This window comes from Bos mutus, chromosome 12 (assembly GCF_027580195.1).
Source record: "Bos mutus isolate GX-2022 chromosome 12, NWIPB_WYAK_1.1, whole genome shotgun sequence".
In the NCBI taxonomy this organism is placed as follows: Eukaryota; Metazoa; Chordata; class Mammalia; order Artiodactyla; family Bovidae; genus Bos; species Bos mutus.
The window spans coordinates 72220109-72244928 of NC_091628.1; the positions used below are offsets into that span (position 1 = coordinate 72220109).

The following is a 24820-nucleotide window of genomic DNA, read 5'->3' on the forward strand; positions in this document are numbered from 1 at the left end:
GACCACGATTGCTGAGGCTCAGAGCCGCTTAGGCCCCCTCCCCTCCTCCCGAAGCCAGCGACAGCCACCCACCTGGGCCACCGAGAGGGCCCGCGTTCCCCGCACCCCATCCATCCGCCGCCACCCACCTCCGAGAGCGTTCTGTGCACACTCTGCTTCCTCTCTCACTCCGCTCCTCTCTGCTTTTCACATTGATTTATATTGTTGAACTTAAGGAATCTTGTGAGGTTAAGAATTATTTGCTCATACTTTGACCCAAGTCCAGGGACCCACAGACTGTGGGAAACTCTTAGCTCCTTGAAAAAAATGCAACGGCTAATTTGTGCTGGTTCTGTCTCTGCTGAAGGGAGTGGGCTCAGCCGCACCCTTCCAGGAGCTGGGGTTTCAGTCTCAAGGCTCCTGCTGCCAGGCCCAGGGAGGGCGAACGTGGGGTGACAACTCCACGGGGTGGGGAGATGCCGGGCCCCTGGCTCAGGCTGGTGGTACAGCCCTGGGACCAGTCGCAGGGTGGCTGCTCCTCGTCCCATCGCAGCTTTCAGGGCCGTTCAACCACCTCAGTGATTCCCAACACTGGGGAGGGGCTTCATCTGTCTTTGGATTACCAATTTGTGCAACACTCGATTGCGTAGGAAAACAGGTGCCTCGTGAAGGTGGATGCTGTTCAAAAGTTGAAATAACCTATCTTACCTGAGTTTATGGTAAAAAACCATAGGGCTGAGGGGCTAGGAATCTAAGTAACTGAAATAATGATTTACATTGACCTCAGGTGGAAAAATCTGAGCACTTTTCAGTGAGGTAACGCGCAAAGGCCAAGGTGGCTCTTTCGGCTAAATCATGGGCCCACCTGCTGTCTCTCCTGTTTCCTGTGCTCTGGAGCCTTGTATCCCATCGAGACACTCACTCTGCTTCAACAGGAATTCTGTAACAGAAATGCCCTCTGATGCTTGCAGCTCGACCGCCTTCAGCCTCCACCGAGTGTACAGAAAGAAGAAAAAGAAAACAGGAGAAGACAGAACCTGCCACACTGTTGGTGGGAACGTAAGTTGGTGCAGCCACCATGGAAAGCCGTCTGGAGGTTCCTTGAAAATACCAAAATGAGAGTCACCACCTGATCCAGCAACCCCACTCCTGGGCGTACACCCAGAGAAAAACGTGGTCCGAAAGGATACTTGGACCCCAGTGTTCACTGCAGCACTGTTTACAATAGCCAAGTCATGGAACCCAACGTCCATCGGCAGAGGAATGGATGAGGAAGATGTGGTGCATGTATACAAAGGAATATTACTCAGAGCAAAAGAATTCCATTTGCGGTAACTGGATGGCCTAGTGAGGATCATACTAAATCAAGTCAGACAGAAACAAATATATAAGATCACTTACATATGGAATCTAAAGTATGATACAAATGAACTTACTTAGAAAAACAGAGTCACACAGACACATAGAACAAGCTTGTGGTCACCAAAGGGGAAAGTGGGGGAAGAAAAATTTGGAATTTGGAAGTAACTTATACACACCACTCTGTGTAAAAAAGACAAACAAGGACAGACTGCATAGCACAGGGAGCTACACTCAATATCCTGTAATAACCTGCATGGAAACGAGTCTGAAAAAGAACACACACACACACACACAGAACCAAATCACTTTGCTGTACGCCTGAATCACTGTGAACCAACTATATACCTCAATTAAAAAAAGAACAGAAAAGATGCAGGGGCCAGACACCTCTGGTGTGGCGAGCGTGTGACCGTTAGTGACGAAGGAAGGCTGATAATTTAGTTATTGCCTTTCTTTGTGTATAGTGGGCTTCCCTGTGGCTTAGATGGTAAAGAGCCTGCCTGCGATGTGGGAGACCTGGGTTTAATCCCTGGGTCGGGAAGATCCCCTGGACAAGGAAATGACAATCCAATCCAGTACGCTTGCCTGGAGAATTCCATGGACAGCTGAGCCTGGGGGGCTATAGTCCATAGGGTTGCAAAGAGTCAGAAACGACTGAGCGATAACACTTTGTATATAGTGCCCTGTGGAGCGTTGCTGGATTAGGATTTAACACTTCCTAATTACTCCAATGGTCTTTCCAGTAGTCATGTACAGATATGAGAGTTGGACTATAAAGAAAGCTGAGCACCAAAGAATTGATGCGTTTGAACTGTGGTGCTGGAGAAGACTCTTAAGAGTCCCTTGGAAAGCAAGGAGACCAAACCAGTCAATCATAAAGAAAACCAACCCTGAATAATCTTTGGAAGGACTGATGCTGGAGCTGAAGCTCCAATACTTTGCCACCTAATGTGAACAGCTGACTCACTGGAAAAGACCCTGATGCTGGGAAAGATTGAAGGCAGAAAGAGAAGAGGGCGACAGAGGATGAGATGGTTGCACGGCATCACCGATTCCCTGGACATGAACTTGGGCAAACTCCAGGAGATGGTGAGGGACAGAGAAGCCTGGCGTGCGGCAGCCCATGGGGTCACGAAGGGTCAGACAGAACTTGGCGACTGAACGACCTAGTAGGAATATTGGACATACGAACTCTCCAATAACAACAGTCTTAACTCATTTTTTGAAGTGCTTTACTGATTCACGAAGCAGCTGAAGAGAGGCTGAGAACCACCACTCTTGAGGCAGGAGAGTGAAATCTCTTTTCCTCTCTGCCTGCAGGCCTCGCCCCCCCTCCCAGGGTAACATCGGTCAGGAGGCGTGCAGACGCAGGTCACTGCACTGAACAGGCACTCATCCGAAACTCAGAGCGCAAGCTCTGCTCTGGCCCCAGCGTGGAGCGGGCCTCTGTGCCGGCTGTCACTGTCCTACCCTGTGACCTAGGAGGACGAGGCTGGGTCCCCCCGAGGGCCCCCCGGCTCTGACCGGGGAGTCCAAGGCGCACAGACAGGTGGCCTCAGCCCCACCCCCACCTCCCGCCCTGGCTACTGGCTTGCTGGAATGATCCCCGGGGCGGGCGGCTCGGTCTGTGAGAAACACTTCTCCCCTGGTGACGACCCGCCACCCACCCCCCAGCCTGGCTCGATGTGGCAAATGAGGGCTTACTCATTCGGTAACACGAGAACAACGCTGGAGCCAGAATCCAGAGCACATTTGTGCTTTCTGTTTGGAGTCCCGAAGTTATTCAGTAACAGAGTGTTTCTGGTGTTGGCTGTCACCATGGTGAGGAGCACAGGAGCTGGACCCCATGCCCGTATAAGGCAGGGCGAGCCCGGAGCTCCGGGAGCCAGGCTCTGCGGCCAGGCGTGGTCGCGGCTGCTCTGGGGGCACTGAGGGGAAGACAGACGGCGAGGGACCCCAGGGGAGAACGTGGGAAAGAACAGTCTCTGCGACGGCTCTCTGAGCCCAGAGTCCGCCCACGGCTATTTTGGTGGATCCCGTTACTTCTGAAAAATACTATCAGCCCAAAAGGAGGGCAGAAATAGCTCTGCTTTCACCAGAATCCCATCTGGGTAGAGCTGTTAATTGGCAAAGATTTAATACACGTCCACCAGGTTTGTGGAATGGGCACAGACATTCTATTTTCATAAAAGAGTTAATAAAGTCTATGCGACTGTCCTAACAATGAATAACTTCAGTAATGCACTGGGCTTACCCCGCAGACAGTGATAAATGGGGTTAGCGATTTCTTCTCAGTGGGTTTTTTTCTGGCTTCTTACTGTCAGTCACTCCTATCCCCTTACTGATCAGTATTCAATAGCACGTGTGAATCAGTCAGGCAGCCTCAGTTAGAATCACCCAGTTTGGATCCATGTGGGCCAGAAAGTGAGCTAGGTCTCTCTTCGTGACTCCAAACACCCCTGCCATCCTGGTGTGGGGGTAGGGGCAGATCACTGGCCCTGGTTCTTGAACAAACTACCCAGGCAACTGCTGAGTCTCAATTTAATTTGATTTCATTTGATAATGTGTCTGCAGATTAAAGTCAAGCCCATGCTAGCTTACCCGTGTTAATGAAATTAACCAGAAGGTGTCACTTTCTGCGTTCTGGCAAGGCGGCGAAAGACTCAAGGCATTTTCTTAATCAGGGGTGACAGGAAATAACGCCTGTGCTGTAAACTTAGGAAATGAGAATAGACCTGGGGGCCTGTAGAAATCCCCTTCTAATGACCTCTTTGAGGAGACCCTTGGTGTCCTTCAACAATCCGCTGCTGTGCAGATGGTATCGCACATGGAAACGATCAGAGGAACTATCTTTACAGGAGAAAAGTGTTCTTGTAAAAGCATCACTGTCCGCATACTGGTTCTACGTTAGCTAATAACAAACAGTGAGAAGGAGCAGACCCGGTCCCCTTCTACTTGGTCTGTCTGGGCTCTCTCTGGTGGATCCCAGGGAGAAGAACGGTCCAGAGCCAGGCTCCCTCTGACACAGGCAGGTCTCACAGACATGTGCGGTCTCAGGGCACTGGTTTCTCTTCTCTGTGCCCGTATAAGGCTGAGCAAGCTGAGCTGGGGAGGCCAGAGCCTGCAAGCAGGCTTTCCACCACTGCTCCGGAAGCATCGCTGGGAAAATCTATAGCCGGGGACCCCAGGGGAATTTAAGTCTCATGGAACAGCCTCCATATATTTAAAAATACTTCTCCTTGTGAAATGCTGATAAAGCAACTCCTGAAGCACGGAGTCCCCGCCAAGAGCAGAGGAAGCAACCACAGCAAAACTGATGCCAGGCACCAGCCCGTGGAGACTCCTGGAAGCTTCGATCTCCGGGCAGACCACTCCTCCACTGTGATCATTGCCACCAAGGTAATGGTCGGCTGCGTGTTAGCACATAAGCTCCCCGCATCTATAAAGGGGGCCCGTCACACCTTTGACCATTTGACTTCTGGGGCGGGGACTCGGGTCCAGAAGGAGGCAGGACCTGACACCCAGCCACAGATCTGGTGGTCATCTCTTCCTCCTGGTGGGTGAGGCGGGGCATGGCGACTTAAAACACTGATGCAAGCGTTCAACTTGCTGAAGCTCAGTGGGAACCCCGGAGGATGGCTATGAGTCCCGATTCCAGCAAGGACAGGGAGACGCAGGCGGGAAGTCCCACAGGCCTCTCACTGCCTGACATGGGACGAGGGTGAGCCCTGGAGGGGAAGGAGTTATCCCAAAGCTCAAGGACTCGAGAGACTGTGTCGTAAGATGCAAAACTACTCCCTACACTGCCACGAACCAAAGAGGTCTTAATACATGAATATAAGCAAACCTTTAACTTCAACGATGCTGAGACTCAAATATCAGCTTTCAAAGCAACACTTGGATGAAACATGTCAAAGTATCAGGCCCACATTTCAAACATCGCCGGATGTTGTGGTAACACGGGGCGACCTTTTCTCTCTGACTTACCTGTGAAGTGCCTGTACATAAGGGGCATTCAGGGAAGGTGTGGGATAATTTCAAAAGTCAAAGTGATTGTCAGTGGTTCAATGCCAGCACCCTCTAGTTTAAAGAGATACCAGGGTATAAATACAACTGTATATTCATGGTGGTTCAATGCCAACGCCCTCTAGTTTAAATAGATATCAGAGTATAAATGCAACAGCTTTTTTTATGCAATATTTTTACAAAATATACATTTATATATACTATAAATGTTAAACATAATTGCATTATGTACACATATATGCACACGTGTATTTATGACAATGAGCAAGAGAGAAGATGCTCAAGAAGGCCAACACTGTTCTCAATTTATTGAGAAAGTAGCATATATAGACTCAATTCTGCATTCTATTCTTGCTTGCTTCATAGAAATGAACTCACCTATATTAAATTTCTTACGATTGTATGCAAATGATTTAATCAGGTTATATACAGCACTCTGTACAAAATGGAAGTAAAACGAAGACAATACTTATTGCAGCGTCATGACTTACCCGCCCTCCTTTCTCGGGGTAGCACTGGCAGCCCCCGCTGCAGTCTCTGCCTCCACAGGGCACGTCCAATTTCTTCACACCCTGCAGAAACGAAGCAGAAAGCAGAGAACATTACCTACTACCCTCCAATCGCCGCGCAGGCCAGAATGCCAGCTGCTGACAGTCCTTCCACGCCTAACAACTATTCAATCAAAACACTCACTCAGTCTTTAAAGAAGCAGAATTTAATTTTTAGAGCAGTTTGAGGTCAGTAAGAAAAGGTATGGCGTTTCACGCACAGCTCCTTCTGCCCGCACCTCCCAACTATCAACACGCCCCCCACCAGATGGGCCGAGTGTTACAATCGGTCAACCTCCACCGATGCACCATCACCACCCCAAGTCCACGGCTGACATCAAGGCCACCCTTGGTGCTGCACATTCTAGGGTGAATTAGCCTTTTTTCAGTGCCTACTAAGTGCCAGATGCCAAGCTGCATCCTGGGGCTCAAAGTCAAGGAGAACATTCTCCAGGGATTCTGTGTGAAGTGAGCCTAAGATAAGGTGTTCTGGGAGAGACGTCCGAGGCTGGGGAGGATGGTCAGGGTGGCTGCCCGCGGCACTCTGCAGGGCCTCGTGACAAAGCCCAGACCCACTGAGTTGCAGGGAGGGGGCTTCTGATCCAGAGGTGGAATTTGCAAATACAGCTGGTGGGATGACACAGCCTCCCCCCATCACAGGGAGCCACCACCCATCACAGGGAACCGCCTCCCCCTTCCCCGTCACAGGGAACTGCCCCCCATCAGAGGGAACCACCCCCCACAGGGAACCGCCCCCCCACCCCCTGTCACAGGGAACCGCCACCCACGGGGAAGCCCCGCCCCTTCCCCTCCCTGAGACTGCTAACTTGGGGTACAGAGAGGGCGGGGATGGTGGTGAGGTTTTTCCTAAGTGTTTATTCAGCTGGGTTGGGGTGATATCGTCGAACTTTTCGCCAGTCCCTGAGATGTCACTCTTTGATGACTTTAGCGATAACGGGGGAGTTCTCTGGCTAGACAATCCCAGCGAGGAAGAAGGCATTTCTTGCCTCCGTCTCAGTGTCTCAGGCACGAGGTGGACGTGCAGACTGGACCGCGTCTGAACTCCTCCTTTCAGACAGCGTCCACAATACTAAGCGTTTTGAGTCGGAAATGACAATCAGCTTGGTCCTCTTTCTCCCCTCTCTGGTCAGCTCTGCCCACCTGCAGCCCCATCCCACCCCCCACAGGTGAGTTAGTGCAGCCGGTCCCCGGGGAACCTCCATCTGGCTCCTCACTCTTGACCAGGTGGTCCGGAGCCCGCAGGGAGCCGATCCAGAGGGGACCCTGGGTGCAGTGAGCCCTGGTGAGCACTCGGCCAGACCTAATGGTGCAAGCAACGCCCCGACTACAGAAACCGCTCCAGTTCAACAGCATCGCATTTCACCAGGGCAGCTCCTCCCCTTCCGAGTTGAGTCTCAGTGACGAAACAGGGGTCCCTTGGGGAGTTCTTCTGTCTGGTTTTTGGGCTAACACATTGGTCAGCATTCTCCCAGCTCCCCAGGGTTTGCGGGGAGATGCGGATGGGGCTGCCTGGCCGCCTCGACACCTCCTGCCAGCACAAGCCTCCTGGTCGGTCAATGCTGGGGGGCACAAGTGAGCTTTGACTCCACGCTGCCTGGCAGGAGCATCATCGACCTCATCAGAGATGCAGTGTCCTTTCTGTAGACAGGATACACCCCTTTGCTAAGTACTTTCTATGGAGGGGTAGTATTGGAGAGTTTCACATTTGTTGTTTTTATTCTTTCCCTAATCTAATATCAGCTGCATCTGTCACTACTTTGAAGAACTGAAAAAAAAAAATCTGAAGATCTCAAACTCTTTACAGAAACCAGCACCTCTAAAGTCTTCTGAGACTCTTGGTATCCTTCTGAGCTGAGTCAGGCGATGGGAGAGCATAAGAGCAAATGGGAATGGTAAGGGGCTTCCCCGGTGGTGCTAGTGGTAAAGAGCGTGCCTTCCAATGCAGGAGACGAGGGTTCGATCCCTGGGTCTGGAAGATCCCCTGGAGGAGGACATGGCCACCCACTCCAGTACTCTTGCCTTGAGAATTCCGTGAACGGAGGAGCCTGGTGGGCTACAATCATGGGGTCGCAACGAGTTGGATACGACTGCAGCGACTTAGCTCACACGCACAAACATGGATAAAGTCCTTTCACGCCCTCCAAATGCGATGTTAGGTATCTGCCCATTTTTGTGTGGCTTCAGTGCTTAACTACAGTGGGGCTCATCTTAAAACCGCCCGACCCTGGATATTTGGTGTTTATACATCCAGCTGCGGGCAAGCCGTTGGTGTGCGGATTATCCTGAGCACCGAAGCGAGGAGCCTGGATGCACCGCGCTGGACTTTGTCCTCTGCATGACCGGGACGTGAATAGGCGTGCGGGCAAGGCGAACTCGGCTCACACAATCATAATTCACTTACCAGTTGCTTGGAAAGGGTAGGGAGACACCTCAGGCTGAAGTGAGAAGCATACACTCCTATTCCCCATCTGGGGTTTCACATGTTATTTTTAATTTTGATTTTAAAGCCATTTGCCAAATCCCTATATATAAATCAATGGTTGAAACGATTTTAATGGCTTCAAATCGACCTAACAGACTTTCTGTTCTAGCTCTAGGATATGCCCTGGATTTAGTTATAGAAATGCGCTCATAACCTGCTCAAAATTCAACAGTGCTTTCTGCCTTGGGAACAAGGCTTGCAGGCCTGAAGATTCCCAGTCTCCATACTTCTCAGCCATGACCCCAGGGCTCAGATACCCTGACTCAGGATGTGGGGGAGGCACTGTTGAGAGGTAGCCCTCCACCTGAAAATTTCAGCCCTCATGTGTATGTTGGTGTGTGTGTGTGTGTATGTCTGTTTGTGTGTGTGTCTGTGTGAGTTTCCATCAGCGTCTCACACACCCCACAGAGGGGCTCTTAAGAATTCCAGCAGCAACAAGAGCCCTAAGCACCACCTTCTGGAATGTCAGATCTCCAGGATGAACAGAAGTATTTACTTCTGTAGGGCAGGGCACGTGCTCCAGACGTCTCTTAGAGGCTGAACAAGTCTCAGGCTGAGCCTCGGCATTCTCTGGAGAGGACCTGGGCTCTGGAACATTCTCAAGACACAAACGCCGTCCTGAGGCTCTCAGATGAGGAGTGTGTGAAGAGCTGTGTGTCCGTGTTCCAGCCCCAGGTGCCCACCCCGCAACAGGAGAACAAAAGCTCAGACCAACCGCTGCCCAAGCCAAGCCCTTACGTCCAGCCCCGATTCCGTGACTCAGCACAACTCGAAGACACATCAGGGTCCTCTTGCCAGCGCCTTAATAGAGATGATGTGCTTCCTCCCCACCTACACTCACCTCAAGAGTCTGCCCACCACCCTCGCAGATGACAAGCTAGACCCGTCCAGACCTTCAACTTCGGAGTCTCTAGGACAGCGCGCTTCCACCCGTCAGGGCCAAGCTGGCTCCGAAACATCAGTCCACTGCTTGTTAGTTTCCCACCTCGGTCCCCACCGGTCACTTGGTGCAGAGCAATACTCCAGCAGCAGGGCTCCCTGAGCCCCCTGCAGGTCACCCAGCATCTCAGGGGGAGACGCAGCTCCAGGGCCTGGAAGCTCCTGGAGAGCCCCTGCCCTGGACCAGCTGCGTCTACTCAGCAGAGCTGGCCAAACGCTCACCCTGTTGTGAATGTCCTTCATCCCAGGGCAGGCAAGAGCTCACGGACCAATGGAACCACTGATGCTGCGAGGACTCCCAACCTTGGAGAGTGTTTGAGTCCAATCTTGACATCTCAAAAAGTGCTTCGGGGCTAATGGATGTGGTTTTGAAAGATGAAAGTGAATTATAAGTTTGGGGAAGTCAGAGAGAAGCAGCCTGAACGTAAAGAGCCCAGTAAACCAGGAACATCTCTGCGCTGCATCTGGAGGAGATGAAGGGCAGGTAATCTCCTTTCGACAGTTGGGAACAAAACCTGTGCTGGCAAGGAAGAAGGGGGGCAGGGAGGACGGATTGGTTGATTGAGGGGAGGCTCGGACACGGCGTCAAAGAGGCAGTCCCTCCACGCGGGATAAACCGCGGCTCCCTCTGGGCCCTCGCTACTCCCCCCTGCTGTGTGGATGCCACATCGGCACCGCCCTCGCGCCGGAGCCGCTCAGGACTGCAGACCCCGGCCCAGGGTTCCAACAGGGCTTCCAGGTAAGCAGGGATGATGGGCTGGCTCTGAGAAAGGGGATCTGCTTGGAGACAATGAGACAATGCGAACCACTGAGCCATCTCTTCAGTGGAGCAGAAACTTTCCTGCAGGGTCCCCAGGGCCCTGCCTAAGGCGGACCCAGGCATGACCATCCTAGACACGTGCCAGCCCTCGACATCTTTCGACTCCTGCCACCTGGGGCGTGCTCAGCGTGGCTCTGAGCACTCAGGACTCAGTTCGAGCTTAGAATCAACCACAGGGCCACAAATTTCAGTTCCTTTTTCCTTAGTGAAAACATCCTTTTGAGACTTTCTCTCTCTCTCTCTCTCTTTTTTTTTTTGCTGAATTTTGTGCTGTCCTGAATTGGTAGCCAGCATTGCTGTGCTGATTAGAAATTCAAGGAATTGGAAATGACTTGGATCGCTTAAGAGCCAACTGGCAATGTAAAGGCATAAGATACATTCTCTAGAGACCTTGTATCATATTCTACCCAAACGGAATGTAACAGATGGTTTCCAGGGCAACATGGAGAGCTCTGAACAAGAGATTTCTTAGTGAGCTTTTTACATGGGAATTCTTTTCTTTGGAGCCTTGTCTGAATCTTGGCATCACTACACTGTAGAATGATTTAAAAATACATCTATTTGCATGGGCTTTAGTTCATCTGAGAGACAGCCAGCTCACCCCTAGATGCATGGTTGAGATTCCCGGGGAAGCTTTTGTGTCTGAGAGAACAGAAGTCATGGAATGTTCTAAGCAAAGCCAGGTTCTAGCTTCCTGAACCAGGCATCTATCAGATTCGAGGAGGGAATTTCTTGCCTTGAGCCACCGGCTCCCTGGCTTCCAGCAGAGATGGCTCTGCCGTTTATAACTGGAATGCGGGGAAGAGTCGGAGTGGAGATCCAGAGTGGCAGCTGCAGGATTAAGGGAACACCCGGTCCCAATTGCGGCTGGCCCTGCCTCCTGTCAGAGCAATCTACTGGCATCAGGAGAAGCCAGTATCACGCTGCCTTCATCAGGGATTGCGCAGGACTGAGCAGAGAGGAAGAGCGCTTCCTTGGCAGCCTGGTGAACAGTAGGTGCCCCTGTGGCGGTATCTGGGGAACAGCCCCACTTCCAACATACACAGAAGAGCCCAGCGCCGCGCCCCCCGATGCCAGGTATTTAGGGCACTTAAAATAGGCTTGAACAACCACTCGAACGCCAGAAAATAAAACACACAAGTGACTAGGCTCTTTCAGACCAGCTATTTCTCAACCACCCGTGTGAACCACCCGTGTGTATCAAAGACTCCACGGACGTGCACCCTGCTGTCCGCAGACGGGACGCTCTTTAAAGTCGATGCCATACGTACAGATGAAAGAAAAAATGCTCACCATTGTTCTCAACTTGCACAGAAGAAATGAGTATTAATCAAATTTATATGAAGATGCGAGAACAAAACTCATTTGTCCCCAAACAAAGAATATTCTGTCCTCCACATGTTCCAAGAAACGTTTTGTCCAAGAAAGCCTTTTTAAGCCAACCTACCTCCAGCCAAAAAGTGCAAATCTGGAGGGAATTTACAGATATTTTACCATTTGATTGCCCCCAGCACGCACCCAGAGCTTCCTGTATGGAGCGCTATTGAATAACCCATTCTAACCGACAGAAAAGACAAACATTCCTTTTTGTTAAAAAGTAATCGTCTTTCACATTTTAGGTAAAAAAAAATGTATACGAGTCTTTGTCTTTGCCACAAGTCCAGGCAAGCTGAACTTTCTAAAATTATCCTTCTAATCCAAAAAGAGGCCGACAGGGAGAAAGCCAACTTGGGAACACAGTTCCCAGTAAAGTTCTATTACTTTATCAAAACAGGAAATATAAGCCATTTCCGCACATGCAGCTTTAGAAATTAAGGAAATCATTCCAACATAGTATTAGAAAGACAGGGTATATGGCAGAGGAAGTGTGGAACACAGCCACTCCACACAGCAAAATGCTCCTCTGCTGTAGGCTGGGCGGGAAGTCCAGGGAGTCCGGCTGCCTTTGTCCAAACTTTCAGGGGCGCCTAGAATAAACGTGGTGACTCTAGAATGGCCCTAAGATTGCCACCAGCCGAAAGCAGCGGAGTACCTGACGGACAGAGGGGTCACCCATTTAGATGAGCCGCCCCAGTGGGCTCTGATTGAGTACCAGGAGTGCGGTGGGATCCCTCCTCCTGGGCTGGGGGGTCTGGGGGAGGCAACAGGGGAGGGCTGATGCTGAAGCTGAAGCTCCAGTCCTTTGTCCACCTGATGTGAAGAGCCGACTCACTGGAAAAGACCCTGATGCTGGGAAAGATTGGAGGCAGGAGGAGAAGGAGACGACAGAGGGTGAGACGGTTGGATGGCATTACCAACTCAATGGAAATAAGTTTGAGCAAGCTCCGGGAGTTGGTGATGGACAGGGAGGCCTGGCGTGCTGGAGTCCATGGGGTTGCAGAGTCAGACATGACTAAGTGACTGAACATTGAAGTAGGGGAGGATGCTGCGACGGGAACAGGGAACCAGACAGGATGACGGCAGTCCAAGGGGAGACGCTGGGCACAGGCCTTTCAGGATGCAGTCGTCAGGCCTACCTGTGCTCACTTAGGCTCGCCCGGGTGTGTGGGCATCTGCGGAGGCCGCTGCTCCTTCCACAGGGCTGGCAGGCCTGGGAGGGGGAGCGCTGGAGGCCCTTGCCCGCGTCACAGCAGCAAGCCGCCTGAGCTTCTACCCAAACCCGCACACTCAGACGCTTTCCTGAGCATGACCAGCCAACTTCTCCACCTCCTCTTTCTTCCTCTTTCTGACTCAGGCGAGGTGTGTTTTCCTAATAGAACTTGCCATCAGTAAGACAGTGAGTGTGCTTCCCAGAATCCGCCTGCCAATGTAAGAGACGTGGGTTCCATGCTCGGGTTGGGAAGATCCCCTGGAGGAGGAAATGGCAACCCAGTCCAGAATTCTTGCCTGGAGAATCCTGTGGACAGAGGAGCCTGGTAGGCCACGGTCCATGGGGTGGCAGAGTTGGACACAACCGAGGGAGTAAACAACAGCACCAGTCAACAGCACAGCAGAGGCAGCTGAGCTTTAATGCTGGGGTCGGGGGCCGACCAGCAGGGCTAACGCAGAGACCCCAGCAGCATCTCTGGAACTGGACAAGACAGAGGCGTGGCTGGCAGACCAAAGGCCAGAACACGCTCCCCAAGGACACCGCTTGTGCCGGTGATGCTGAGAGCAGGCTGAGGACAGCCACTGCCCTGGGGGTGAGGAAGCGCGGGAAGCAGACAACCGGCATTGTCAGAAGAGGGCCCGGGCGGAGTCCAGGCGGGGCGGCCCCCTCTCTTCTGCCCCCTCCCCAACGCAGGATGGGGCTGGCAGGGCCGCCCGGACCTGTGGGGTGACGTCAGGGCTGAGGCCGCTGGCGCCCTCACACCAAGGGGTCATGGAGATGAGGTGCAGGCCCTGCTGCTGGCTCGGAGCCCCAGACGGTGGCATGGGAGTGTGGAGCAGCCAAGGCTCCCTGAGAAACACCTTGCCCGGGGCCAGAATGATCTCAGAGTGCAGGTGGGCCCGCTGCAGGTGAAGGCAAGCGGGCCGCCTGGCCGAGCGAGGGCGTCTCCCATCACACTCCCTCTGTCCCCCGGCCTCCCCTCCTCTCCCAAGACAGGATGGAGGGGCCCCGCGTGTCGCCTCTGCTGGGGGCCCGGGTGGGAGGCGCTGCAGGTGTCCATGCCGGCCGCTCCGTCCAGAAGCGTCCCTCCCGCTTCCCTCTCACATCGGCTTCACCCGACTCGAGTCCAGGCTTCCCTGCGGCTCCTCCATCCCGGTGCAGACCCGGAGATGACTCATCCTTGCCCAGCAACTGGATATGCACGCATAGAAGCGCCAGGGACATGGAAGGTGAACATGCTGCCGTGGTCAGGAACCAGGGATGGCACAGGCTGGGCTGGGCTGGGCAGTGGGCTCGACCGGCAGCCTCAGGAGTGGGTGGGGGCCAGGAAGGGCTCTGCAAATGGGGCTGACCCCGCCTGGAGGCAGGAAGGAGGTCCCGCGGGAGCACGGGTTGCCTCCACTCTAAAGTGCTTCTTCCCATCACCAGGTCCCGCTCATCAGAGCTCCGGCCCCCGTTCACATCTGCGTCCTGTCCACGCTCTGGAATCCGTCACCAGCACTCTGCTGCAGCCACGGTCTCAGCTCCTACGACATCCGATTTATTTTCCTTGTGTCTCAGACATGTTTATGAATCTACGGCTCAATTCTACGTTGAACCAGAGCTCATTCCCTTGATTCCAAAAGTTGCTCTTGAACCTCCGTGTGCCTGGGCTTCCCTAGATGTTGACTTACTGGATGAAACAGTCTCAAAATGGGACTGTGAGAATGGGATCTTTTTCTCGTCCAGTGTTTGAAACAGGTCATCCAGGCTTCCACAGAAGCCCCTCATCGCCAACCCCACTCTCAGTCCCCCTTATCTTCCCCTTGGCCACCATCACTGTGGTCACAGTGGCCGGGGCAATGCCAGTCTGACCAACGACTCAGGCAGGCTGGCTGTGTCTCGGTGTCTGTTCACTCATCACTAAAGCCCGTTTTCCTGATGCCTCTGTGATGCTGCCACAAGTGTGCATAATGTGAGAGCCCGTGTGCACGCCAGCCACCTTGCAGGAGTTGGTGTGCAGGAGCGTGCGCGCACACACACACACATGCACACATGAGCCCAGGCAGATCGACGCTTCTGTTTGAAATCATTTGCCTGCTGTTTGGGTTTCCTTGGTGGGTCCGTCAGTAGACCAATTTCTGGAAGTCCCCCTCCCTCCATCCTTAATACAGGTAGTCACCATTCTCGCTTTTATTAATCACTCATGCCCCGTGTTCACTCACGGCTGCTCCAACAGAACACCAGCCTGGGCAGCTTATAACCAGCAGTACTGTATTTATCCCGGCGCTCGAGGCTGGAAGTCCAGGATCAAGGGGCGATAGGGTGCCTGTTTTACCCACAGCCGGCTTCTTGCCAGATCCTTACGTGGCCGGGTGGGGCCTGAGAGCTCTGTGGGCCTCTTCTGTTAAGGACATTCGTCTCCATCGTGGGATGCCCTCCTGAAGGCCTCACCTCCTAATACCACCACCCTGGGGTTAGGACCTCAGGGGGCGGCACAAACACTTAGACCAGAGCAAGGGGCAGAGTGGGCGCGTGCGTCCTTCTGTGGTTAACCCTCTGGTTTCCAGCCCACCCGATGCTCCGGTGACAAGATAGCACGCTCTGTCTCCACGTCCTCTGCTCCCGACTCCCTGCTCTGCCCTGGACCAGCTGAGCTGCGTCCGAGACCGAGCGGCGTGCATCCCGCCCCTCCGTCCCCTGTTCCCTCACTCAGCTCCAGCCGAGTGCTTCGTAAAACATCTCCACACAGCAGTGGAATGTCAAGGATCTCCAGCGCCTGAGCGTGAGCACCTCTGGGAGCCCATCCTCCCTGGGAACGTGCCTTCGGCCCGGAATTCTCTCCCTCCTGCCTTGGCCTCGCCATCCGCAGAGCTGAAACCCGCTCCCTTGAACACACCAGCCACTCGCCCTCTGGGTCAAGGAAGTCAAGCTCCTGCAGATTTCACCTCGGCCCTGCCCATTCTTTGTACATACGGGTGTTTCTGCTACAGCGTAACGTGGGACTGTTTCTGAAAGACCCTCATGTTCTGCAAGATGACACCTCAGGCCGACAGTACAGAAAACAGGGCTAGAGGCGGACCTGGCAGCTTTGAATCAGGCCACTAGAATTGCTGTTCAGTCGCTCAGTCGTGTCCGACTCTTTGTGACACCATGGACCACAGCACGCCAGGCCTCCCTGTCCATTGCCAACTCCCAGAGTCTACTCAAACACATGTCCACTGATCACTGATGTCATCCGACCATCTCATCCTCTGTCGCCCCCTTCTCCTCCCACCCTCAGTCTTTCCCAGCATCAGGGTCTTTTCCCAGGAGTCAGTTCTTCGCATCAGGTGGCCAGAGTACTGGAGTTTCAGCTTCAGCATCAGTCCTTCCAGTGAATATTCAGGACTGATGTCCTTTAGGAGCGGCTGGAGTTTCAGCTTCAGCATCGGTCCTTCCAGTGAATATTCAGGACTGATGTCCTTTAGGACGGCTGGTTTGACCTCCTTACTGTGCAAGGGTACTGATGCCATTATGTGTAATCCCAGGAAAAGTGAGAGAAAGGTTGAACAGACACGTCAAACTCACGTTCAGTCAAGAAAGTGAAAGTGAAAGTGTAGGTTGCTCAGTTGTGTCTGACTCTTTTCGACCCTCCGGACTGTAACCTGCCAGGCTCCTCTGTCCATGGGACTCTCCAGGCAATAATCCTGGAGTGGGTTGCCCTGCCCTCCTCCAGTTCAGTCAGGAAGGGCTGCAGTAAGTGCAGTGCTGTGTCTTACAGAGAAGTGAGGGCAGAGGCTTGATGGAAGCAGAAGTCAGGAGGCGTTACGAGTGCTCAGTAGAGACAGCAGCAGCCACTGGGCAGAGACAGGGAGACCCAGGCAGCGGGCGGGCCTGGGAGGAGAGCCGAGCGAGAGAGGGAGGCCCCCAGGGCCCGCAGGCCGGAGCGGAATTCTGGGGGAGCTCACTGTGCACCCGGGGCTTATCTCACACCCCACCTCCTCCCGCTCCTCCTTCACCCAGTATGCCCCCCAAAAACCTGCCTGACTGACCCCGCTCCCCTGACATCATCCTCCTCTTGATCAGCAACTGTCCACCTACAGATGTAGTTACACAAGACGCAGGCAGCAAAACAGGCCAGACTGCAAAGCTCTTCCTCCCTGTTCATCCAGGCTTCCCTGCTCAGGAAGGACGGGGAAGCCCGGCGTGGGGCAGTCTGTGGGGCCGCGAGAGTCAGACACGACTGAGCGGCTGGAGAATAAAAACAGCTCCTCTGGGTGTCAGTGCTCTCCTCCGATCAATAATAGGAAAATCGACCACACGAAAGACTATTTTGGGGACTTCCCTGGAGGTCCAGTGGTTAAGACTCTGAGCTTCCTCTGTAGGGGGCACAGGTTCATTCCCTGCTCAGGGAACTAATATCCTGAGTGTCGTGTGGTGTGAGACTGTGATGAAGGCTAATGACATTCAGTCGTTTTCATAGCCTGAGGGGTAGAGTTCTGTGTCTTCTGTCTCAGAGTTGAGGAAAACAACTCATCAGGAGCTTTTAAGAGGCCACCCAGATAATTATAGCTGGAGGTAATAACTCTGTGTACACATGGTAAAGAGTCTCACATGTTATATTTAGAAAAAATGCCCTAAATATTTATGAACAACACTGTTTACGCCTTCCTCAGCTATGAGAGATAGTCTACCTAGACCTCATTCAGCGCAGGCATCAGCTCACATCACCTACAGTAAAACTTTATTTATTTATACAGCATGTCGGTTCTTGGATCTCTGGCAATGAATAAAAATGTCTATGTTGTGAGAGTTGGCTATGAGTCTGAAATGAATATTTCACATTGTTCTGAAGAAATGAAGTGGATACATCTCTTGAAGCTATTTATTCCAGAGACCCATGCCCAGCCTTACAGCTTTGTCCCAACCCCTCCCTCCGTGACAAATTTGGGGGAAAAATCCGAGAAGAATGGGGAGAAAAGGGACTTTGCAATGCCTTTTCAGAATACAATAAGATTTCTGTTCTGCTTGGGCGGGACCGGCCCAGGCAGGGCAGGTGTGGGTTCGCTCTGGCCTGCGAGGAGCTCCGGCAGTCTGCCTGGGCAGGCTCATGTCTGCATCCGAGCGGCTTCATCTCGGCGACCTTGATGGCTCCCTGGATCAAAGTCTCGGGGCTCCAGGCCAGTGGAGGGTCCACACTAAAACTGCAGCTGCTCCACATACCTGCTGGCCTGACTTCTGGGCTAGAATTTCTGAATTTCTGCCTCGCCCTTTCTCATACATAAACCCTGCCAAGGTGATCGCATCTGGCAGCTGCTGAGGCCGTGTGATACTCCTTTGCATACTAGCAGTGAGGTAGGATTCCTTTGCTATGAGCTTAGCGGCTTTCTCTTCGCATTGGCGGGTCTGTGAGTAAAACCTACCCTAAGTCACCACGGAACCACCTTCCCGGGCCAGCAGCTCTGTGTCAGAGTCCTGCTCCATGCAGAGGCAATGGTGCTGTTTGTGTGAGGATCATCCATCTGGGTGTTTGTCCACTTGGATATTCCAGGGGGAAGTTTTCAATCCCATGCTTCCCTTTGCTCCCCAGCAGGCTACTGGAAGTTTTAATCTCGAGCTTCTGGGCTACAATCAGGGGACACGTACAACAATAACTGCAAAATGGACCTACCGAAGAGCAAACCTCCCCGGACTCGGTTCAGACCAAGATTGATTTATAATTTTTTTAATTTTGAAAGGCATGATCCATTTATCTCATTTTATTTTAGGCTGTGCAGGGTCTGCTGCTGCTCGGGCTTTTCTCTAGCTGCGGGGAGCGGGGGCCTTTCTCTAGCCGCGGGGAGCGGGGGCCTTTCTCTAGCCGCGGGGAGCGGGGGCCTTTCTCTAGCTGCGGGGTTCAGCCTCCTCGCTGCGGGAGCTTCCCCAGTTGTGGTTTCCGGGCTCTGGAGCACAGCCTCAGTGGCTGCTGCCCAGGTTCAGTCGCCCTGCGGCATGTAGGACCTTCCTGGACCAGGGATTGAACCCATGTCTCTTGCGTTGGCAGGTGGATTCTGATTCTCTGTGCCACCAGGGAAGCTCCAGACCGAGTATCGGCGAGGCTGACTCAGAATTGGATGCACACATTTTAAGGACTGGGAGCCAGTTCCGTCACACTGATGCATGATACCGTTAATCCAGTGTTTTCACCCTGAACTTCACCCGGCGAGGAGGTGAGGTCTTTCCGGGCCCCAACAGCCCCACGACCCCGTTGCCTGGGCCTCACGTGGGCGTGCGGTGCCCACTGTGATGTGGCTGAGGGGGTGCACTCTCGTGGGGCCCTGGCCGCAGGGAGGGCCTGTGGCTATGAGACCCACCGTCTCCCGTGAGCCCTGCAGTCCCCTCATCTGTACGTGGGTAGGCCTGCCACCCCAACCTCGCGGGGTGCTTGTGGGGAGGAAAGGAGATGAGCCTGGGGCGTGAGCTCAGCGCAGTGCCCAGCATGTGGCAGGAGGCGGTGCCACTGTGTCCTTAACCTTTGTTCTGTCTCACCCATGAAGGGGAGATGCCGGCTCACCTCCATGCTCACGGTTCTGATCCTAGGACACAGAGCCTGCGTGCTTAGTCGTGCATCCGTGTCTGACTCTTTGTGACCCCGTGGACTGTAGCCCGCCAGGCTCCTCTGTCCATGGGATTTTCCAGGCAAGCAAACTGGAGTGGGGCTGCCACTTCCTTCCCCAGGGGATCTTCCCAACTCAGGGATCGAGCTTTCATCTCTTGTGCCTCCTGCGTGGCCAGCAGATTCTTTATCTGCTGAGCTGTTGGGGAAGCCCAGGACACAGCGAGTGCAGCGTCTACACTGCTTATGGAGATGGCTGCTTCTGCAGACACTCGAGTGTTTGGAAGTCTTCATTCTAACAGCAGGCACGGAAAGCTGCATCCATGCAGAGCTCATGGGGTTAACCTTGGGAGGTGATACTTTAAGTTCCGTGTACCATCAATTTCCCGAAGTTAAGATTTTTGAGAAGGAAACATTTCCTGAGCTAACTTGTCTTTAATAATGGAATTCTTCTTCTTTTTATTCAGCAAATAGCTGGCAGAGGCACAGCTTAAGCAGCTCAACTCTGCTGAAAGTTGTACCCAAGGTCAACCAGCGAGTCAAGGTCATCTGGGATGCAAGCCAAGACCTCCTATTCTCTTTCCGTCGCTATGAGCCCAAGATAAAAATTCATGAATATTGTCTGAGACACAAGGCCTGTAATTCCCCCATGTATCAAAAGTGCTCTTATCATATTACAAACAACGAACATGCTGAGACTGTAAACATCCCAGAGAGTGGACTTCCTCAAGTGTTTCAGTGATGTCATCGGGCCCTTCTTTCATATCCGTTTTTATCATGCTCCTGTCCTTTCAAAACACTGTGCGGGCCATGGTGCAACAAAAGCCAGGAAACGTCGGTCCTCTGGCAACTGGACCGACCTGGGGAGGAGGAGAGACGGGAGAGTCCTCACGCCCGCGACGGAGAGGAAGGGCGCCCACTGGACACGGCACCCGCGTCTGGACGCCCGGCCCCTCTCTCCCAGCACGCAGACCTGACACTCGCCCCGCTCCCCAGGAAGCGGAGCACTGGGTGGTTTTCATCAACAGAGAGGTGCTCCTCCCAAATGTCTTCCAGAAACATCTTTGAGAGCCTACAGCCTGTCATGCTCACTGAGGACCAGGGGTCCACAGGGGACCAGGCAGAGCTCTGCCCTCGGGAGACTAGGAGCTCACCAGTAGACACTTAACATCACCATACCAGCTCTAACTGGATTGCGTGCAGGGGAGTACATGGGCACCGATGGGCACACGGTTCTCACTGGGATTGCTGTGCTTTGGCCTTGAATTTTGCTTGCTTATCTGCACTGTTTCGGTGGACCTGCCTTCCTGGTGAAAGTATGTTTCCAGTAGTTTCCAGATGCCAGGTGACCTGTCCACCTAGTAGCCTCCTGCTCTTAGGAGTCTTATGAGCCACAAAGAAGGCTGAGTGCCAAAGAACTGATGCTTTCAAACTGTGGTGCTGGAGGAGACTCTTGAGAGCCCCTTGAACAGCAAGTGGATCACACCAGTCAATCCTAAAGGAAATCAGTCCCGAATATTCACTGCAAAGATTGATGCTAAAGCTGAAGTTTCAATACTTTGGTTGTCTGATAAGAGCTGATTCATTGGGAAAGCCCCTGATGCTAGGAAAGACTGAGGGCAGGAGGAAAAGGGGGTGAGAGAGGATGAGATGGTTGGATGGCTTCACCGACTCAGTGGACATGAGTTTGAGCGAGCTCTGGGAGGTAGTCACAGACAGGGAGCCTGGCGTGTGCAGGCCATGGGCTGGGGCATGACTGAGCGACTGAACAACTTCAACTCAGGAATCAGGCCCGGGCTCACGTCCCTAGGGACTGGCTCTCCAGCTGATGGGCTTACTGGTGTGTTTGCAGAAGGAAAAGGTTTACAGATACAAAGTGGGGGAGGCAGTTTACAGAGCTTCGGGGGGCAAGGTTCAGGAGTGCTGACGACTGCGGTCACTCCATGAATCGGTGGCTTAGACACCTTGGTACCCAGGAGTCCAGCTCCAGGACAATGCTGGTCATTGCTCCCCTTGGACAAACACTTGTGAAGTGAAACAGCCCTGCTTCTTTGCCGACGCCGTCACGACTCAGAGCTTCCTTTTACCCAAAGCACCAGCCTCGGGAGAAAACTCCTGCCAGGCAGAGGCTGGCTCCCTGATATACCATCCCTAGCTGGGCACCTGTGCCAAGGCTGGCTCTTCCTCCTACCAGCTTTCTGCAATTTTTGCCCTTAATAGACAATACTTCTCCTCTCCTTGGTAGCAACCCATAAACACCCTAAGAGATTCAGGAAGGGAGGCAGTTCTTTGAAGTCCCGGCCAGCGGTGTCCCTGGGGTCACTTAGCAGACAACGGCAGGAGAAAGGCCCGGAGACCATCAGCGGCTGTGTGCACACCCGTCAGACCAGAAGCTGCAGTCTGGTGTGAGATCACGGAACAGTCAAGGACAGAGTGGCCTTGAGGAGTTTCAAATATTCCCTGTCCATTGACAGTTCTCTGCTCCTCAGAATGTCTTCATGAATTACAGGAGTGCTCTGCTTTCTCCTGGAATTGGCCTGGAGGACTGGACTTTTGGGGCCCTGGCTGAGTGGACCACCCTTCAGAAAATGCTGCCCCAGAAACTCAGACAAGACGCCAAAGTCAGGGTCAGTGGGCAGAGTCAACCTGAATCTCATGAGAGGAGCAGAGGCGTTTTCTTCTGACATGACCTACATCCCTGGGTCTTTTGGTCACTTTCCTCTGTCCTTCTTTCTTTTATATTGTTAGAATGAAGTCTCTGGAAAAGGTTGATTTGCTAGAGTAAGAAGGCAGCTTACAGCAGAACTGCTGGTTGATTTGTGGCCCTACGTATGGAATTGCGTCCTTAGACGCGGCTGCCTCTGGCACTTACAGGGATTTTTTCCTCCCTCCGAGTCCACAGATGGCCCCATGTGGCGCTGGTACTGTGCGAGGCCCCGGGCGTGCCAAGACAACCTACAGGGGTGGAGTGGGGTAGGGGGTGGGAGGGAGGCTCAGGAGAGAGGGGACATACGTATACCTATGGTGGATTCACGTTGTTATGTGGCAGAAACCAACGCAGCATTGTAAAGCAATTATCTACCAATTATAATGAGCTAAAAAATACCAAATGTAGATCCCAGAGCTCTGGGATGTGCTCTGGGTTCCTGCATCTGGAACTCTCATCTTCTCATCATGGTGATAACACATTGCATCCTCCTCCAGCGACTGAATGTGGTCCTTTTTTTCCATAAACAATGATTTTCTGCCTAATAGTTGAAAAAGAATTGCCAACTCTCTGACTCACTTAGAAACAAGTAACTGAACTCTCTGAGTTCCCTCTATGTGCTTACAAGCCAGTAACAGGAAAGACATCTGAAATAAGTGGCCCCATCGCCCCCCCCGCCACGATCTCAGCTCCCCCCACGACTTCGGGGGAGGAGCCTTGCAAGCTGGCCGGCGGCGCGGCGGGCGGAGGCCGGACGGAGATCCAAGAGCACCGTTTGCTACCTTTTATGGGGCACACGCGCTTCCAAAAACTGTCCAGCAGATATTTAACCAAACCAAACAAAGCCCCAAACAAAAAGCCCGGCTTCTTATTCAACACACGACGTGATCTCCCAGCTGGAGCTGTAGCCAGGAGCTGGAGGCTGGCGGAGCCAAACCTGGGGAGGAGGAGGCTGGGGGGAGGGTGCCCAGACATCGGCTCAGTGCCCGTCTTTAGGGGACAGTGAACCCAAGGCTTTCTTCCTTTGGCAAAGCTCAGGCCAGCCGCTCAGGAGAGCAAAGCGCCCTTCCAGGCTGGAAAAGTCATGGATTTCCTTGACTCCTCTGTACTCGCCCTCATCTGAGGGGCCCCTTGGGTCTCACTTTCAGCCTCTCAGAAAAGACCTGCCATTTCCATAGCTGGGAGGCTGGCAGCACCTGCCCTCCTCCGGCGGGGCTCATGGGCTTGGCTCTCGTCCTCTTCGGGGGAAGGTCTACTGGTCCACACGCCTTTCCTATGTCTTTCCTCTTAGTTAAAGGACGTTAGTGTCCTGTCTCGGTACCTGTGCCCTTGGTAACACGTTCTCTTCTCTCTCTCTCACAATGGCACACACACACACATGAACACACATAAACACATGCCCCCCCCACATAAACACACACACATAAACACACACATAAACACACACACTCACACACACATGAACACACATACACACGCTCAAGCACACATAAACACACACACACACACACTCACACACACACTCACACACACACTCACACACATACGCACACTCACACACACACATGAACACAAACACACATGCACACACACACGAACACACACACATGCACACACATACACACACTCACACACACATGCTCACACACACACATGCTCACACACACACATGCTCACACACACACACCACTTGTTTTTCATTCCATTTTTGCCCTCTTGACCAGCTCATGGTATCAGATCCCCATCACCACCTGCCTGAGACTCTCAGCTTGAGTTTTTCTAGGGGACTAACTGTCCAGCCTTCACTGCCTCAGTATTCTTTCCCCCTGTATGTTACAGAAGATCCTTTTCTCCAATTATTACAAATCAACTAATGAAATGTTTATAGACTATAAAATGCATGTAAAGTTGACTCAATAAGCATTTGTGAAAAAAGATCTAACTTAAAAATCAGCTTAGCATGAGGAACTAGACTCAATATCTTGTAGGACCCCCCTGATGGCTTAGTAAAGAATCTGAAGGATACAGGGCTTTGATCCTTGGGTCAGGAAGATCCCCTGGAGGAGGAAACGGCAACCCACTCCAGTGTTCTTGCCCCGAACACCCCATAGGCAGAGGAGACGGAGCACTACAGTCTGTGGGGTTGCTCAGAGCCTCAGCAACTAAGCCAAAACCTCGCAGTGACCTACAATGGAAACGAGTCTGACAAAGAACACATATATACGTTTGTGCCTGAATTGCCTTGATGCACGCTTGAAACTAACACAACATTGCAAATTAACTGTACTTCAATAAAAAAATAAATTTAAAAAATTGGCTTAGGATATAATTTAGCAATAAACAGCCCCTAGAGTGGTAGATGGCCCACTTAGAAAAACTTCTCCCATGGTTCCAGAGGTCTGTAAGATCATGCCATTTGCCCATGACACAGCAAGGCACCAGGAAGAACGGCGACCTCCAGCGGCTGGGGTCAGGCCTCTGAGTCTCAGGGCGTTTTCACCGAGTGGGCTACATTTACTCTCCACAAGTACCAAAGCTGTATTTTTAACAGTTCGAGTGTTTGCTCTCTTCTAAGTCGTTTCGAAAAATGTCCTGGGAACACAGCACACACAGCAAAGTACCTTCTGCCACATGAGCCCTTCCAATCCTGCTGAGCCCCGGGCTTGTCCTGGAGGGCCTCCGTGGTCAGCCACCTGGAGTGGGAGCTTTACGGCCCTGGGCTTAGGCCCAGGGTGTGGGACGTCCACGCCCCGGCCTTCCAAAGCGCCAGGCCAGGCCGAGCCTCAGGAC

General features: G+C 52.8%; 1 protein-coding gene and 1 long non-coding RNA gene across 2 annotated transcripts in view; one reads left to right on the forward strand and one right to left on the reverse strand.

Moving 5' to 3' along the window:
• COL4A2 (collagen type IV alpha 2 chain) overlaps positions 1-24820 on the reverse strand; it is a 159603-nt gene that overhangs the window by 105336 nt on the left and 29447 nt on the right. Inside the window, exon 4 of the mRNA XM_070380741.1 lies at positions 5859-5939. Coding sequence (XP_070236842.1) covers positions 5859-5939 — 81 coding nt within the window. The remainder of the gene's footprint in view (positions 1-5858; positions 5940-24820) is intronic.
• On the forward strand, positions 9988-14333 carry LOC138990231 (uncharacterized). The gene is made up of 3 exons (XR_011466349.1): positions 9988-10096; positions 12912-13996; positions 14196-14333. It is a non-coding gene; the product is annotated as an uncharacterized lncRNA (long non-coding RNA).